We start from the raw sequence: 17,757 nt of genomic DNA on the forward strand, positions 1-17,757 counted from the left end.
ATGGAAGAGAGAGAGAGAGTGTGTGTGTGTGAGAGTTAAACGAACACACCACCACCACCACCACCACCACCTGTGTACACATTTATCCCTGTTTCCCATTGGTATATGTCTGCTGTATTTTTTGAATTAAGATTTGTTGAGCAAGTATAATAATTCATTAATTACACATTTGATATCATACCTCTTCATGATGGATTTTTTGAAGACAACTGGATTCTGTGTTCTTACGTGGCTTCTCGTTCACGTTCGGTGAACTTCTGCAAATGAAGGGGTTTTATCCCTCGAGCTTGTTTAAGCACGCAGGCCAGTTTTACTGTCTGTTAATTGAAAGGCATCTTCCACCAGTTCTCCTTGACAATGCAGTGTTATTCGTGTAAACAGAGGAACAACGTATAATTGGGTCAAACCAAGGACAATGTCAATTCAAAAAAAGAAATAGTCGGTTACTCACAAATAACTTTTCTCAATTATGATATTTCTTTCCACAGGGCCTCCCTGGGCCTCTAGCCAGTGAATGATGGTGCTACCGACAAACCTCTGAGTGACACAGAGGGACGACTGAATGGTGGCGAAGGTGCTGCCGAGCAGTAGATGCATAGCAGAGGGCGAAAAGGGGAAGTGGGGGGATGGCTGCCTGCCAGAGCCCAGAGCCAGGTGCAGAATGTATCGCAGAGAGGTGTCCTTCCTCCGCTCCCCCGTGGAGGGCACCAGCTCATACGGAACATCCACTCTCCCCGTACCCGTTACTGCTGCGAGGCCACTTTTCATCCTTACACTAACCTCCGCTGTTTTCTCCAATCTTGCCCTCAGCTGCTCCTTGTTTCCCTCCCAGTAGAAAACAACCCTGCGCCAAACAGAAGAAGGGGATTGTGTCAATTAAATGGTATGTGCTGCACGCCACAAATCACACGCACATGTTCGGCGCTCACAATCCAGCCCCCCTCTCTTTTTCACCCTCTTTCTCACTGTATGTTGGACGGGGACACGCAGAGAGCTTTATGGCTCATATGTGCTGTGACCGTGTGAAAGGCACAGGAAGGAAAGGACGTGCTTCCTCTGATGCTCCTGCTGCTGCGGGCCAGAGGAGATAAGAACGCTCACACATGGATGCACACACCGCCACGAACAAACAATCACAACACAGATCCACGCTGCCTATGCTAACACTCCCTCCCTCCTGCAGATCAGCTTCCACGTGGTTTGGCCTTAATCAACCCCCCTGCTCACCCTCCTCTTCCAGCTCCCCCTCACACATTGTGGTTTGTTCTCATCTTTGGCATTTTGCACTCCCTAGTCCAACTTTAAAGTCGCAGTGCCAGAAGAACACTGGAGTCTGTTGGTTATTCGGCAAATAATCACTGCTTAAATTAACATTGAACTATTCAGGTTTGTGACACAAGTCAATCACCCTGTCACATTGGTTGAAATAGTAGAATAGCAGAGTCAGGTGTGTGCTTTTCTCTTTCCTTTCATTGGTTTAGTTATACACTTCCTTCAGAAATAAGTCAAGAACTTCCTGGAAAGTGGAAAATGCTGTGCTTTCCAGGGTGAGTCTGCAACTGAGTGTCTGTTATTTTCTGTGTGTGTGTGTGTGTGTGTGTGTGTCCGCTGACGTAAGCCCCTCTATCTGATGATGCCCTTCTAATCCCCACAGTGATGTGTCATGAATATGGAGTTTAAGACTCAAATCCCCAGGGATACACAGGCTATAGATAGCTTGCTCCTTCCACATACACACACACACACACACACACACACACACGACACACACCTTCTGCAGCAGTCTCTCACTTGGTCACATGCAGCTGACACACTGCCGCTGACCCTTTTGACGTCGTAGGTGCAGAACAGAGAGAAGGCAGAAAAAGGTGATTAAGACGAAAGTTACAGAGTCAGAAGGATTTCAATGGATGCAGGGAATAACTGAGAAATGCAGAAAATAGAAACTGTGCTTATGGAGCTGCTGATTGGATGTAAAATTCCAAATGCTAACTCCAGGTTGTCACAGCTTGAGTCTGTTCTCTTGGCGTTGGGAATCAATGTTGCAATCACCAAATTAATAGACGCGATCTGGGAATATTAACTCCTTTGCTTTCGAATTAAGTTTGTGTTTTACTGAATTGTTTAGTTAGACATTTTCCTGCTGTATTCTCACATGGGCTCACTTGGCCAATTTCTGGAAATTTCACTAGGGGGCTGGTAGGCTAATTTACGGAAGATGTTCCGAGCAACATTTGTGGATATTTGCGTTCTCACCCCTTCGGAAAAATTCAGGAAAATGTCTGAAATTCAGTGTGTGTGTTAAAGCAGCTTTACAGTACAGCTACATAGAGTAAATTATTTACTTTTCAGGAGCCTTCACTTTGTGTTTTATCTCCTTATGGGGTGGTTTAGTTAATCTGGCTTAACTGTGTGCTTATTCACAACCTGTCTGGTCATCTGACTGGAGCCTAGCAATTACTCCTGTGAGTAAAACGTTATCATCGACTGTGTAAAGAGATCCAGGTTGCAATAAACCTGAATTATCCCTCAATATCAAATGCTGCTGCCTGCATCAAAACACACTGCGTGTTACTGTACCAGCATGTGACTACAATTAAGCTGCAATTAAAGCTTTTATGTCACAAATGGCTGAAACTGACAGCTTGTGTAAATTTGCGTTGTGTGTGCATGTGAATAAATGTGTGGTATGTATTGGTGTGTAAGCTAAAAGGTACTGGAAGCTCTTTGTGTTTTATTGGAAGCAGTAACATGAGTGTTGTTCCTCAGGTTATTGTGGCCTGGAACACACACAGATACGTACTGTAGGTGATAAAATATATAATGTAGGTTTAATCACACTCTCTGCCTTACCCTAACCCCCACACACACACACATACACACACACACACACACACAAACACACACAAATGTATTCCACCACACCCCAAAAGCTTGCCAACCCATATGGCTTGGGGATAATAAACCAAACAGCCAGCAACATGTCTCCTGTGCTCCCGAGCCAGGCAAGCCAAAGGAATGCACACTTCACTCCCTCTCTTTATCTGTCTCTTTTCTCTTTTTTTCCTCTCTCTCCCCATGTCTGTTTGTCATTCTCTGTCTTTTCCTGCTCAACTCCGAGGCATTGAGTGAAGGACCCTCTGTTAAAGTTGAGAGGTATGTGCCTCGGTGTACGTTGGCACCCGAGTGTGTGTTTGTGTGTTCGAGGTGTGCCAAAGAAACCAGTCTGACGAGTCCACGAAGAGCTTGCCCTTGGGATGGAGGGAAGAGAGGGGAAGTGGGATGGAAAAAGGGAGGGAGTGTGAGGATGAAATGAAAGGGAAAATAAACAGTTGTGAGGCAGAGAGAGAGATGGATTAAAAGCTACTTTTTCTTGGTGGAGTCTGAAGGATCTCCCTCGTAATCTCTCTGTCTGAAATGTTGAACGTGAATGTGACCAAACACACCTCCCTTGTTTCTTCGTGTCTCATCGCCCCCTTGCTCTTGTCTTCCCAGGCCTGCCACCTCCGTGTCTCTCTGTGGCGCAGTGGGACAGCCAGCGAGGCCTGTGGCAGGAGTGCTGAGCCCAGGCCTGGATTTGGAGCACGGCTGCTCTTGGTTGAGCGGGATCCAGGCCCCCTGAGGGCGGAGAGGTGGGAGAGGAGTGTGGAGGGTTGAAGGGAGATGGAGGGAGGGAGGGGAAGGGAGGAGAGCAGCGGCAGTAGAGGCAACGAGCAGTACAGTTCTGGATCACCTTCAAAGAGCTCCAATCCCAACGGAGAGACCGGATTCCTCTGCGGAGTGAGAGAGAGAGAGAAAAGGGGGAGGAGGGTATGGAGGGAGTGAGAGGGGGAAAGACACGGGACACAAGAGACAAGGGGAAAGTGTGAAAAGAGAAAGGAAAGAAGTGGTTTGGGTTCTACCTTCTTTCCCACTTTTTTCTCCCTCCCTTTTTTTCTTCTCTCTCTCTCTGTGGCGTGCATGCACTTGCCCTTCATACAGCAGGCTATACTGAGATGATCTATCTGTGTGCTGGAGCAGGGAGACATGGGAAATCTGGCCCGCACAAAGGCATCGTTGTGCCTCCCTGGAGCTTCCTTTAGAGGCCGGCATGTGTGTTTGTATGCCTAAGTTTGTGTGTGACAAAGATGAGTAGGAGTTTACCTTCTCAGGCCCCCCACCCTCCAGAAGGTTCTCCTCACACAGCGCACACACACTCACACAAACACACACACACACACACACACACACACACTCACGTTCCCAAATGTACCTGCAAAAATCCAAGGACATTGCAGAGTGCCAGCGAGGTGTCTCACTCTCAGGCATGTGGTGGATGACTTTCATGCCCTGCACCTATAAGCCTCTTATACAATGCAAAAAAAGTGGGCGGGCAATTTAGGAAGCCTCAGTTGTGTTCACCTGGTGTTTTTGCATATTCGCTTTTTTGTAAATTTAGGGGTAGATTGTGTATTTTACATTTTGTGTACGAGTGTGTGTTACTGTGTGTGCATCATTGACAGACCTTCATCCTGAGTCTGGGTCAGCAGTTTGTTTAGCATCAATTAGAGGCTCTGTGTTCCTCAACGCAAGCGTGAAGGGAGAATTAACGTGCAGTGGCACATTCCCACCAGCGTATTATTACACAGCACCTCAGCTGGAACAGTCAGAGAGCATTTGTGTGCTTATCTTCGTGTGTGTGTGTGTGTGTGTGTGTGTGTGTGTGTGTGTGTGTGTGTGTGTGTGTGTGTGTGTGTGTGTGTGTGTGTGTGTGTGTGTGTGTGTGTGTGTGTGTGTGTGTGTGTGTGTGTGTGTGTGTGTGTGTGTGTGCGTGCGCTCGCATAGGTAAATGATTCAGATTCAATGCTTCACTTTTCTCCCTCTCTGTCCTCTTCCTCATGTTTTGTTCTCCCCTCTTCTTTCAAGGACTACAGTCTGACCACAGCCATTTCCCTTAGCCCCCGCTTTGCCTAGCAACACACAGCGCATAGTTTCCATAGAAAATGCATTTAATGGGAGGGAAGATATATAGATGCTGGAGAAAGTTTCTTGTAAAGACAACAGCGTTGAATGATTTCCTGCTCTGCTCTCACACCATGTCTGAAAAACACATGTTCACTGATTTAAGTCCAGACTTTTCCTCCTAAAGGCAGCGAGTCGAGGACCAGACACGGAATTGAGGCTAAAACGAGGCTAATACCATCTTGACAATTGCATTAAATGCCGGGTATGGTTATAATAAATACTTTGTGGTGATGACTTGTGCTTTTATCATCATAGTTATCAGTGTTAAACAGAATGATTCAAAGGGATCATGTTTTGAGCTCTATCTTTCTGTGGCTAATAAAAGTGTTTATGTCAAACACTGCTTTGGCAGTGATTCAGGCTACATGCCGGCCCAGTAGCTAAAAGAACCTTTTCCAGTCTCCAGCCTAAAGTGAAATACATCACCTATCACAATTGTTTTTTTTTTTAAAACTATCCTTCCAAAACTGTTAAACTTAGCAAGAGAGCGAGTTGCGACCTGTTGACTTGCCATCAGTCTTGGTTTGTGTGCATGTGATGAGATGAGGATGATCAGTCGGCACCTTCTTCAGTTTATTATTGTAGTTCTGATATTGAAACTTTACTTTACCTGTTTCATTGCTTGCAGAGTTGTAATTATATCTTAGGTCTGAGCCTGAACTCAACACCCTCAGGTTCCGTGAGCTGTAGGTCAAGCTGCAGTCCTCAAATACCTCCATGCTCTATATGTTTATATAAGATCATATGGTTGTATTATTGTATTATGCTAAAAACAACTCTGTGTAAAACACGTCAAGTGTCATGCCTCGCGTCACCACCATCCAGACTTGTGAATAGATCCATTATTTTCTCTAAAAACTGCTTCCAAGAAAGATACACATCATTCGCGATCATTCACCATTATTTTGTTAGGGGTGATTAGAACATGCCTAACCCTCTTACGGATTATTGGATTGAATTCATGCCAGGAAATGTACCACACACGGACACAGCATTGTCAGAATCTCTCAGTTTGGCAGTGTTGATGCTGCTTTATTCCTTACTTCAGTTACATGCTTTGCATTAATGTGGAATAGTTCCATCACGTTTGTGTTCTTTGATCGGGGTGGGGATGTCAGTGGGCCTCTGCCAGGAGAAAGGCTTCCTGGCTCTGCCAAGGTGTGCCCTCCTCCCTCTTTCTCATGTGGAGCGAGGCTCCGCTCACATGTAAATAGTGAGATAAGTGTGGTTTACCCGTAGCTGAGGTGTAAGGTGCACTCAGCAACGCCCTGACATGTCTGTGCCAAAGCCCAACAGGGGTGTAATTACCTGAGACTGGGTCAGCACTTTATCCTGGGTAAAAATACCTGCCTACTTTTAGAAGGGGAATCGAACGGGCAGCTCCATGCAAAGGGGAAGCCTGTCCTCACACATCCAGCCAACAGCCCCACTATGTTGGGTGATACTCTGCTAGTTTCTCGACTACTGCTCCAGAAGAGTCATATAGCATTACTTATCCCTCTGCTTTACATGGCTGCAACAGCCTGACCTAGAAAATACTTTTACATGCGTCCAATATTCCACTCTCTACCTTTTAAGGTACTGGGCCGAAAGCCGCAGCCGACTTTCAGCCCAGTATGTTTCCACACTTACTGTATTCCCCTTCTATGCCCCTTTCATTGCACATCTGTCTCTCTGACCTCCGATTCAAGGACAGGGAGGGCCGAGAAGACATGCAGAGGACAGCTCTGCACCAATCGGGAGACGGAGAGAGCTTGTGTCAATTAAATGGTATGTGCTTATGCCGCAAATCACAGACACATGTTCCCTTCTCCCCTCCCACCCTGTGGCTGTTGAATCACGTCTCCACCACCTACTGCCGCGTAATCATCCTCATTACCTAATGAGACCCTACTGTACAACCAAACCCCCCTACACGTGTATAAAGAGCAACCACATGCTCACACAAAATGGCATAGGAAGAATGAAATACACAAGCATCTGAGCCTCTGCCACACTATCAACTCTGTGGCTGTTACTGCCACAACACTGTTAAGCCCCTAATGCCACAGTAATACTATTGTAGTGTGTATTATCAACAGGACAGTGAGCACTGAATTAGGCAGGCAGCTGGGGAGGGGAGAACCCCCTCATTAGCTCCCTTCAATGTATCTACTTCCCCTAATCTCTTACAATAACATAATCTCTTTAAAAGTGCTGCAGCTTAAATCCAATCTGCCTAAAACCTGACACGTGATTGAGGTCAATCCGCAGTAAATCCTAAACGGTGGGGTCTCAAGAACTCCTCGCACCCCCCTACCCTCTAAACTACAGTGCAGGTATTGCATTTATTTTTTTGAAATGCTAGAAGATACAGTATGTACGTGATTGCCCCGGTTCAGACACTTCTCTCCTTCCTCCGCCATCCTCATACTGGGAGTCGGTCATATCCTTTTCACAGCCTCGGTTCTATCTAACTGTGGTAGTGCAGTGCCGTTCTGCTCTTTTTATTTTTTGATGTTTTTCCATAGTGTCTCTTGCCTCCAAACCACTTACAGATGTTGGCAGCGGGGAGCGTTGTGGCAACTCCAAACGAGGAAATCTAAATAGAGATCAGGCTGTAAAATAAAAAAGAAGGCCCAGAGAGAGAGAGAGAGAGAGAAAAAAAACAAGGGGTAAAGCAAGAGAGCAAATGCGAGAACAGGGGGACTGGGTGAGAGAGAAAGAAGAAAGCATTAGTGAGCATTAGTATACAACTACTATTTGCAGAAAAAAGAACTTCCTGGGCATGTTAGAGCCATGGTATGATTTGAGGGCTATATTATTTGATTTGCCTGTGGAACTTGGATTCAAACTCTTTATTTGGTGAGTCGTCATAGAAGTACATCTTCAGATTTATTTCCCAAGCAGCAGACAAATATAGGAAGAAATAAATCCAAAGGTCTAGTTCAGTGTCTTGAAGCAGGAGATAGTTAGCGGTAGAATTATCATCCACCAAAAAGGCATCGAACAGGAAATATATTTTCAGAAAGTTTTTTCAATAGCCGATAATGAATCCTCATAAAGTCATTTATGGTTCAAAACCACTAATTCATATTCACCTTTCCACTTATGGCTCCCCTGGCAAGTTTCTTATGTTGAATTCCAGCTGCAGCATATAGGAATAACACTCCCGACTTGCAAATTTAACTACTGGAAAACAGTTTGGCTGAGTCGAAGGTAAAGACTTGGCCGGGCGCTGTGGTGGTAGCACCACATTACCTCCCTTCACCTGTTTGACAGGAAGTAGCCTTGTCCCAGTGGATCAGAGAGGAAATGTGTCGTAATGCCACATCCTGCCCTGAGCCCGGAGTCAGAGTTCACTACAGCTAATGCTTATTATGTCCAGACACCTCCTATAGAGAGAAGGAGCGCGCAGAGAGAGAAGTGTGTGCACGGTGTGTTTGCAGCATGCCACTCCCTGCACAGTGATTGTAAAGATGAGTGACCTGTCTCTCCCATCTCCCCCCCCCCCCCCCCACCTCTCCCTTCTGCACTTTATTTATTAATGGATACATTCAATTATTTACCTCACATCTTAGGGCGACAACAGGCCAGAGCACAGCACAAAGGGTGGAGATGATACAGCACACATGCACAAACCACACTGACACTTCACGTGAGAGAGTGAAGTGACTGGTAGGTTAAACGTCTACGTTGTACCGCTTCATGGAAAAAATAATCCTAATAGACATATCAACCAAGATAATTGGCTATGAAATCAGTTAATTTAATCTATGAATTAATTTTTTCAATTAACCATTTAGTTTAGTCAATGTTTTGAAACTGAGTTGTCAGAGATTAGTCAAGAGTTGATGGAACATTGGTCCAAAACTCAAGGATTAACATTAACTATGATATGAAAAAAAAATCCCTGGAACCTGGAGCTAGCCAATATATTTTGTTTCATAGTTGACTGGACAAATTGATTGGTGCTTTACAACCTCCAACATGATTCTGCATTTTTCACTTAATTTTTCATCAGAGTTTTGAATGTAACTAAGTACATTAACTCAAGTACTGTATTTATGTGCACATTTAAACTTATTTAGCTGCTATCCACTTCTTACTTTACAAATCAAGATTTTACATGAATAACATGTAAAGAGCTCGAAAAAATAAGACGCAGTGTTATAGATCAAACTACTCAACAGTACATGAAATAGCAAAGTTGGCCCTGTGGGTAATAGAATATCACTTACAGGGGAGTTTATTGCACTGAATACTTTTGCCTTCCTTTAAGTGTTAATTTATTGTTTTTATTATACTTTCATTTTGCGATATTGCTGTTTCACCTGAAGTAAAATACTTCCTTTACAAGTGCCTGCAAGTGCCTTTCAGGTGTCCTGATGAAATGTGGTTTGTATACCTTTAAAATCACTACAGCCTCCTGTTTGCTGTAGAGGTTGCCGGTTCAAACGTATCATTGACCGCCCGGTGTCTGCTCTTATCTCGTCCCTCTGGCCTTATCCCCGCAGTGGCCAGACATGGATCAATCCAACCCGGAATTGGGTTTCATATCCCGGAAGCAGAGATGTACACATGGGTCACTGTCATCGACTCGCTGCGGCCATGGCCAGAGGTATCCATCATACGGGCCATTGACTGGTTGTGACCATGACGGTACAAATTCATCACGAAGAAAGGCTGCGGAGGATGAGGTCAGCGGAAAGGAGCGAGTGCTTCTTGTCTGCAACCATGAGGAAATGGAGCCTTTTTAGATATTATCCCTTATGTTGGTGTAATTACGGTATAGCATGAACATACGGTTATAAAACGTTGCACAGTCACTGTCGAACATTGGACGTGCATATGTGTTAAATGATATCTTCTGCCAGCTGCAATTTCCCACATCAAAATGTAGTTTACAAAACAACAAGAGACCTCAAATTTTAAATTAGAAACATCTCAGTCTTCGTGTGTGCGTGTGCGTGTGAGTGCGCGTGCGTGCGTGTGTGCGCGAGAGCATGCAGTGGACACATACTGTATAAGACTGTATTTATGTCCTCCAGTGTCTGTTTTTTGCATTTGTGTAACAGGCTGACGATACAGTGATTAACAGACACGCACGGTGATGTTGTCATGATCTGAACTCCAGTCAGGACAGGGCTCGGCGGAGGATTGAAGGAGAGAAGATGAAGGGAAGGATGAAGAGCGAGATGAGGCACAGGCGAGGAGAAGAGGAAAACTGAGATTCCAGCAGCGCGTCTGAAACACACTACAAGAAAAAGGTGAATACTTGGAAGACGCAAGCAAAAGGCTTTGAAGGCCAAGAGGAGTCTGACAATACTCGATAGTAGAAATTAAAACACAAATAGACAAAGGCTAATTACAACCACATAATTCGTTCATCCCCTATTGTCATTGTGTTTGTCGTGGTAGGCGAACACTAACACACCCACGTACACACTCTGGAAAACCCTCTCCTTAACTGGTAAGTGTGTGTCTCTCGGGGAAAGCCTGCTTTAATTCCTCAGGAAATCATCGCGATTTAGAATAGCAGGGAAGTCACTTCTAATGAAAGTCAGCGGACCACCGGTGTGGCAGTGGGCTAGACTGCCTCTGTGTGTGTGTGTGTGTGTGTGTGTGTGTGTGCAATACAGCTAAAAGGAATTTTATCTAAAAAGAATTAAATCAACATGATAGAAGAGAAGGCGTTCAAACCATACAGAAGATGGTAGTTATTACAAAGAACCGTATATGGCCCTGTAAAATTAGCAAAGATTACCTCACTCTCTTCTTACAAATTATGCAAGATGCAAATGAGTTCATGGTGTTTCAGGTCTGAATGTATAGAGCAGGCAGAAATGTAAATGCATGCACATGCACACGCACACGCACACTTAAGAAGCTTTGAAATAACCTGCAGAGGGCTGAGTCTAACGCTTGGAGAGTTTCTAAAAGCTTGTGGTCTGCTGAAGCTGACATGAGCTTAACAACGTTTTGAGGTCCAGGCGATGAACCGGGTTTGGGGCTGTCATCCCTCAGCCCCTCAGTGCGGCTGCTGCGGCTGCTGCTGCTGCTGCTGCTGATGAGACAAGGAGCTGGAGGTGGAGGCTGGCAGAGCAGGCTGAATGCAGATAGGATCTCTGTGGGGGGGCATGGATGTGTGATCGGAGACTAAAATCATTACAGTACGCCTGGTCACTGTGTCCTTGGCTCTTCCGCTGAGCTGAGGCTGATGCTTTTCTCTACTTTCCCCCCCATCTGCCTTTTCTGCATTACTCGCACTTTCATTTACATTGCTCTGTGAAGTTGGCGTCATTGGCTCTCAACAAAAACATGCCCCCTCCCCCCCTTCTTTTTTAACACAAACTTTCAGACCGTTGCTGCAGGTAAAGATCTGTCTGTCTCCAGGCTCTTACCCGGCAACATAATAATTGTGCACGCATAATTCACAAATCGATGATAAGCAGGGATAATGCAGTGGAATGTAACAGATACACTTTTGGAGTAATGTGAATGAATTGGTGAATCACATGGTCAACAAAACATTATTCAGATTCTCTTTTTTCAAACATTGTCAATTAGAACTTGTATTTCTTTCGTAGATTTCTCATAAAGGTATATCATTTTAACCTATCTATAGAGACGTTCATTTGAAATGATATAGTTATGCGTCTGTTTCTCTGTGAGACCTTGGCGATCACTTTCAGGATCTTCCCCTTTCACTATACTGCATGTCCAGCTGAGCGGCAGCATGTGTGCTGGGTTCTAAAGTCATGACAGACCAGACAGTATATAATATCTGCACATAATGCACAAAGACAGTTATCCTCCTGTGTGTGTGTGTGTGTGTGTGTGTGTGCGTGCGTGCGTGCGTGCGTGTGTGTGTGCGCGCACGCACGCGTGTGTGTGTGTGTGCGCACGCGTGTGCGTGTGTCTGACTCACTGATCAACACACACAGCAATGCTTATATAAAATCTGAAGAAGGTGAATACGACCGCTTATACACAACTTAACACTTGTTTTTGTTATATTACTGGGGTTTTTCTTGTTATTATCCTATCTGTAAATACATAGGCCTCTTTATCCTGGTTCACCCCAGCTGCACTCGTGCCCCCAGGCTGCAGTGGCTGTCCAGAGAGAGAGAGGGAGAATGTAAACTATAGACTCCCTTGCATGGGTCTCATTGGTTGATTCTCTGCCTAGCAGTTTTGTCCTTGAGAATGTACAGACACGGAGCAGATAATGTTCTGACACCAGAAACTCTAGACCGGGACCAGATCAACACTTACTCCTTTCTTCTTCTTCTTCTACTTATCTGCTCCTATTGTTATGTACTATCCGGAATGCAAAGACAGCGAAAAAAGACGTTTTCCTTTGTGCGTCGAAATCACGGAGGTGTTTTTTTATTCTATAATCCTGCCACTGTTCTTCGCCAAGCGAACCAAATATGAATACATTAATAGGTGAATAAATCCATGAAGTTGATATTTTGTGCGCAGGGATTTGCGTGCAGCCATGATTAGAGGGGAACGCACTTCTGAGATGTTGCCAGTGTGTTGACACATGGCAATCATAAATTCCATGAATGTTAACGATGAAAAAAAATATCACACCCGGCAGGCGCGCACGGGGGATTACGTCGAAGCAGAGGTCGGGCTCGTCGTATTAGGCGACCGGGTCAGACTGTCTTTTTTTTTTTTTTTTTTTGAAGTTCTGCACGCCGAAAACAAATTCATGAATATATATTTTTACTACTTAATATAAATCTGATGGTTTTCATCTCTGCCCCGTGACGTTGGCAAGGTCAAATGTCTCGTCTCACCGCGCGCTCCTGTGACTGCGGGGTTTCCGCACGAGTCTGCGCCAGAGGCCAGCAGCGTGCGCAGGAATCTCCCCGCAGCGCCTCATAAACGGCCGGAGCCTGTGATCTAATCACAGCGGGCCAGTGGGCTGTGGTCCAAAGTTTCCACGTCACCATTGAGTCTGAAAACAAAATAAAACGCCAAGGGATGAGTGCAGTGCAAACGGCGTCAGAGTCGGCGCACAATTTGCGCTTAAAGGAGAAAGTCATTTCTGCACACAATTCTGCCTGTTTCTGTTTAGCTGCACCGTCAACTTCAGTCTTTTTGGCATTAAGTGAGTGTGTCACCGCAGGGTGTGGGATTATTAATTACTGTTGTCAACTATAATAATGTTGTTAATGTGACTCTTCGTGCGTCTGATTTTGTCTAATCATATCACAGATGGCGGATGAGGAAAAAAAAGAGGTCTGAGAGGTAAGCATTGCCATTTCAATGACTTTAATAAGCAAAATAGGAAACAATTTCTTCCAAAAACAACCAAAAATAAGACGAAACAGAAACCAGCCTGAATGGAACAGTTCAAATTTAAGTGTTTAACTATTATTTATATAAACAGGATTGAAAATTGATCCCCATCATCGCAAAGTACATGGAATCGGCGAAAACATAACAACAACCCGCTGCTGCAGTTTCAGTTCGATTTCAACACAGTTGAATCAGTAACAAACCAAAGATTGTTAAATGCGTGAGTCTTCAACAATAGTTTCAAATGCAAGCACCATGCTTATGATATGATCTGACAGTTTGTTAATTTAAATCATTAAAATAAAAACTTTTAACTATGCATCTGGCCAGCAGAACCAGAATCATCAAATAATAATAAAAATCGACAACAAAAAAACACACACACACATTACATAACGTACATATTGTTTTCATTTTGAGAATTTGCACAACCTGTGTCCCCTTTTTTACTGACCTGCAGAAAAAAAATCAGGAAAACATAGAGCATTAATAGTCACACTTTGTATTAAAACGCTCGCGTTATCTAAATATTAACTTTACATAAAACCCCTGACATGTAAGTGTTTGCACGTTTTTTCTAAATATTGTTAAAAAATATAAATCCTTGATATTATAGGCCCAGTGAACATGTGCTACAGGTGGCCGCCAATTGCAATGAGAGGATGAGGTTCTGTTTGGGTTCGACGTGGTTTCTTAAAAGGTTCATGGAAAGGCAGACAACACGTTTCTGAATTAGTGGCACAGAAGCCACGTTGGATTAAAACGACACAAAGGACAAACCCACATTGTGTGTGTGTGTGTGTGTGTGTGTGTGCGTGTGTGTGTGCGCGTGCGTGTGTGTTTGTTGCGCAAAAGGCTCTTCTGTGCAAATCTGTGTCCGATTAATATCGTGGCCACACGTTCGTCTCCTCAGCCTCCCGCAGATTATGCTCAAAAACTTTGCACCCGGGCCTCATAAATAATATCACAATATAGTATCATAGTATGTCTTCCTTGAGGGAGGTCTGCACAAAAGTCAAAATGAAAACTTGCAAATCATTAATCCAAAAAGTGCACTTGACACACAAAGTTTTGTTGTATTTAAATGCAACTGGAGAAAAAAAAAGAAAAACTGCACTCCTTATCGCCATCAATACCCCAAAATGATAAAAAAAATCAAAATCAATAAAAAAATCAATGAAAAATATAGAAAAAAAAACACAACACAAAGAATGAAAGAAGTTCAAACCAGCCTCCTCAATCTTGTTGTGCAGTTTTTTTGCGGTTGCATAATATTTACAAGCTCAAAAGAAACCCACACCATATGACACTGCACCGGCAGTCCTGCTGTTCTGTCCCCGCTGCGGTTCTCTAACCCCCCGAGAAACTATGGAGAAGCGCAGATCAACAACATGCTCTTAATATACACGAGAAGATGAAAGTACAAAATAGAAATTATTACCGTACATGTCCAGCATGCAGGATTAATATTTAATGCAGTTTTTTTTTTTGTTTCAATATATATTCGAATATAACCAAGCAGGCAATAAATCAATGAGATGTTGCATAAAATGTGCCCCCTCCCTGTGACGGGCTAGTAGACAGGAGTTCAATTTGCATAAAGTGGAGTCTTGCTTTTGGAGATTTTTCTCAGATTACGGCCCCACTCGTCGGATGGGAGTTGCAGGCTGCGTGGCCTATCGCTACTTGTTGTTTCATAACAATGTCCATCAGTTCAGAGAACAGGATTACAAGACAACTATACACCTCGACGCCATCCCACACTACTTACAGATTATTTAAAAAAGCTGCAGCCTCAAAGGAGGAGGGAAAAAAATCAAAATTAAAAAAAAGTTCCTCAGCCGATCCTCTCGTTGGAAGAAGAAGAAGAAGAAGAAAAAGTCTCTTCACTACAAGCAACTAATCTACAGAGATGCTGCGACTGATCGGACACTCTACGTTGCTCTTTGTATCTCAGTTGACACGTGGATGGAGAAATGATTATATATGAGAGTACTATTTGATGGATTATTCTTCTAATATGAATATAATTGTTACCGTTATTCGTATAATCATAAACAGTATGGGAGGTGTGGATTATTATCGCTTGTTCATCAGCCAGTCAGTCATTTGTTGGGGGGAGGAAAAAAAATAAGGAAAAGGTTTCGGGTGGAGGGGGAAGAGTTTGTTGTGACGGGGACGGGGGGGGGGGGGGGGGGGTCACAAGAAAAAGGCTCTGACAACTCACATGAAAAACTCTGGGGATGAAGGGTTGTCACTGGTCGAGCCAGCCTCGCGGAACCCGTTACTGGCCCCTGACCCCGTCAGTTTCTCGCACTTGAGTTTGTAGGCGTCCCGCTCCCTCGCCAGGCGGCTGATCTCGGACTTGAGCTGCTCCACCTGGTTCATCAGCTGCGTCTTCTCGTTCTCCAGCACGTGCTTCTGCTGCACCCGCTTGTACCGGCAGGACTGCGCGTAGCCGCGGTTCTTCAGGGTCCGCCTCTTCTGCTTGAGGCGGATGACCTCGTCCTTGGTGAAGCCCCGCAGGTGTCTGTTGAGCTCCCTCACCGACATGGACACCAGCTGGTCGTCGGAGAAGCGGTCCTCCACGTTGAGTCCGCCCCCGGAGCCGTGGTGGCCCGCCGACTGGCTCAGGTGGCCGTGGTGGTGATGGTGGCGGTGGTGATGGAGCGACTGGTGGGAGTCTGGGGACATCGGGGACGGGCTGTCGGGGTCCTGGCTGTGGTGATGGTGATGCTGGCTGTGCGGGTGGCTGTGTCCGCCCGGGTGCCCGGACAGCTCCTCGGCGTGGTGCGGGATGCCCCCAGCGTATGGGTGATGGTGCTGCTGGTTGTGGCCGTGGTGGCTGTGGTGGTGATGCGGGCCCCTGTAGCCCTCGAAAGCGCCCTGCTGCTGCAGCTGCTGTTGGACGTGCGGAGGCGGAGGGTGGCCGTGCGCCGTGGCTCCGATCAGGGCCTCCACTGCGTCCTCTGGGGTCAGGCTCAGCGTCTGCGGGTCTATCTGCTGATGGTACCCGCTGTTCGGCATCCAGTACAGCTCCTCCAGGTGGTTCTTCTGCTCTGTGGGGCTGAAGCTGGGCGAAGAGGGCACCGAGCTGCAGGGCGTGCTGATGGGGGTGGAGGACACGGAGCCTTGGGGTTGGAGGCGGTTACACTGGCGAACCCCGTTGCGCTCCAGCCCGGCCAGGCCTTCCTTCTTCACGTCGAACTTCATCAGGTCAAAATCGTTGACATATTCCAGAGCCAGAGGACTGCTGGGTAGCTCCGGACCCATGCTCAGCTCCGCACTCATGTTGCCGTCGCGACTCTTTTGCAGATGTGCAACGGTACTTGCAAGCGTCACAAAAACGGACTTATTAATCAGCGTCTCTTCTCTCCTCTCTTGTTTCATGCAATAGTTCTTTTGGCTCCTCCACCGCTGTGCACAGACTTGCTGTAGCATGAAACACCGTGTGAGTGGTGGAGGAGGAGGGGAGGTGGGGATGGGAGGGGGGGGGGGAGGAAAACGAAAAAAAAGTAGTGGAGGAAAACTTTCAGACTTGCGTCATATAGCCTACTTCTGCCGGGATAATCTGGCAGGGAGACCAGGCAGGAGGTAGGAGTGAGTCTCAGTGCAAAAATAAAAACCTCAGTCCCTTCAGTAGAAGTGTATCACACACACATACACACAAAAAAAAAATCAAGATAAATAATAATAATAAGTGAAATACCACGTTTGGTCGCTGAGACGGGCACCAGTCCTCGTCGTCTTGGTTATAAGTCCCTTTTTTTTTCTCCAGGAAAATGGCAGGAGGGCACAAGCGGAGCAAATAGGGCGTCTGAATTTTCGCTGAGAAGCAGCTTTTCCAGCTCTGCACCGCAGAGGTTTCAAGGCTCGCCTCTCTCACTCGCTCCCGCTCTCTGGTATCCAGCAGACTGCGCTCGGAGCGAGCCAGCGCTTTATCCTTATAGCGCGTCGTGACGTCGCGCCGGGAGGATGGATCCGGAGCGCGCAGCTCTCCAATGGGAGCGGGGCCCTGCGCTGGAACAGAGGGAGGAGGAGGAAGAGGAGGAGGAGGAGGGCGCGCGGTACAGTCTTGACAGCTTCAGACAGTCAGCTGACCGACTTCCCTAAAAGCAGAGGGTGGGAGGAACGTGGAGGAGAGAGGGGGAGAGAGAGAAATACCTTCGCTCCTCGGACACGGTACCCGCAGCGCTGGTCGATGCAACCTCCACATCTCAGTGAGAGTAACACGAGAGGGTCGCAGGCGTTCAGTCAGATCACTGGACATTCTGCAACTTCACCGTTTAACAATATTTAACACCAACCATACACAAAAGAGCAAGAGACTTGTGTCCATACACACTTTGCATGATTCTCCAGAAGAAGAAAGAACAGTGTGTAACTGCAGTGGACACAAAGATAAGGTTCATCCTTCTCTTTATTTAACGTTGGTTATCAAACAACTCGATTTCCTCC

At 45.8% G+C, this 17,757-nt stretch overlaps 1 protein-coding gene and 1 long non-coding RNA gene across 4 annotated transcripts in view; one reads left to right on the top strand and one right to left on the bottom strand.

Annotated features, from left to right (window-relative positions):
• The first annotated feature begins 666 nt into the window (after nucleotides 1–666).
• Nucleotides 667–17,757, top strand: part of LOC118316359 — a 41,492-nt gene continuing 24,401 nt past the window's right edge. The window contains exons 1-7 of one of the 3 annotated variants that reach the window (XR_007030481.1): nucleotides 667–883; nucleotides 991–1,259; nucleotides 3,496–3,632; nucleotides 6,696–6,774; nucleotides 8,565–8,661; nucleotides 9,501–9,604; nucleotides 10,121–10,253. This is a non-coding gene — a long non-coding RNA (uncharacterized LOC118316359). The remainder of the gene's footprint in view (nucleotides 884–990; nucleotides 1,260–3,495; nucleotides 3,633–6,695; nucleotides 6,775–8,564; nucleotides 8,662–9,500; nucleotides 9,605–10,120; nucleotides 10,254–17,757) is intronic. The other 2 variants (XR_007030480.1, XR_007030482.1) reach the window with 2 other exon arrangements.
• Nucleotides 13,256–17,306, bottom strand: mafba (v-maf avian musculoaponeurotic fibrosarcoma oncogene homolog Ba). The gene has a single exon (XM_035644103.2). The coding sequence runs from the start codon at nucleotides 16,738–16,740 to the stop codon at nucleotides 15,523–15,525; it is 1,218 nt and encodes a 405-aa protein (XP_035499996.1). The 5' UTR covers nucleotides 16,741–17,306; the 3' UTR covers nucleotides 13,256–15,522.

The sequence above is a fragment of the Scophthalmus maximus genome, chromosome 3 (assembly GCF_022379125.1).
Source record: "Scophthalmus maximus strain ysfricsl-2021 chromosome 3, ASM2237912v1, whole genome shotgun sequence".
NCBI lineage: Eukaryota > Metazoa > Chordata > Actinopteri > Pleuronectiformes > Scophthalmidae > Scophthalmus > Scophthalmus maximus.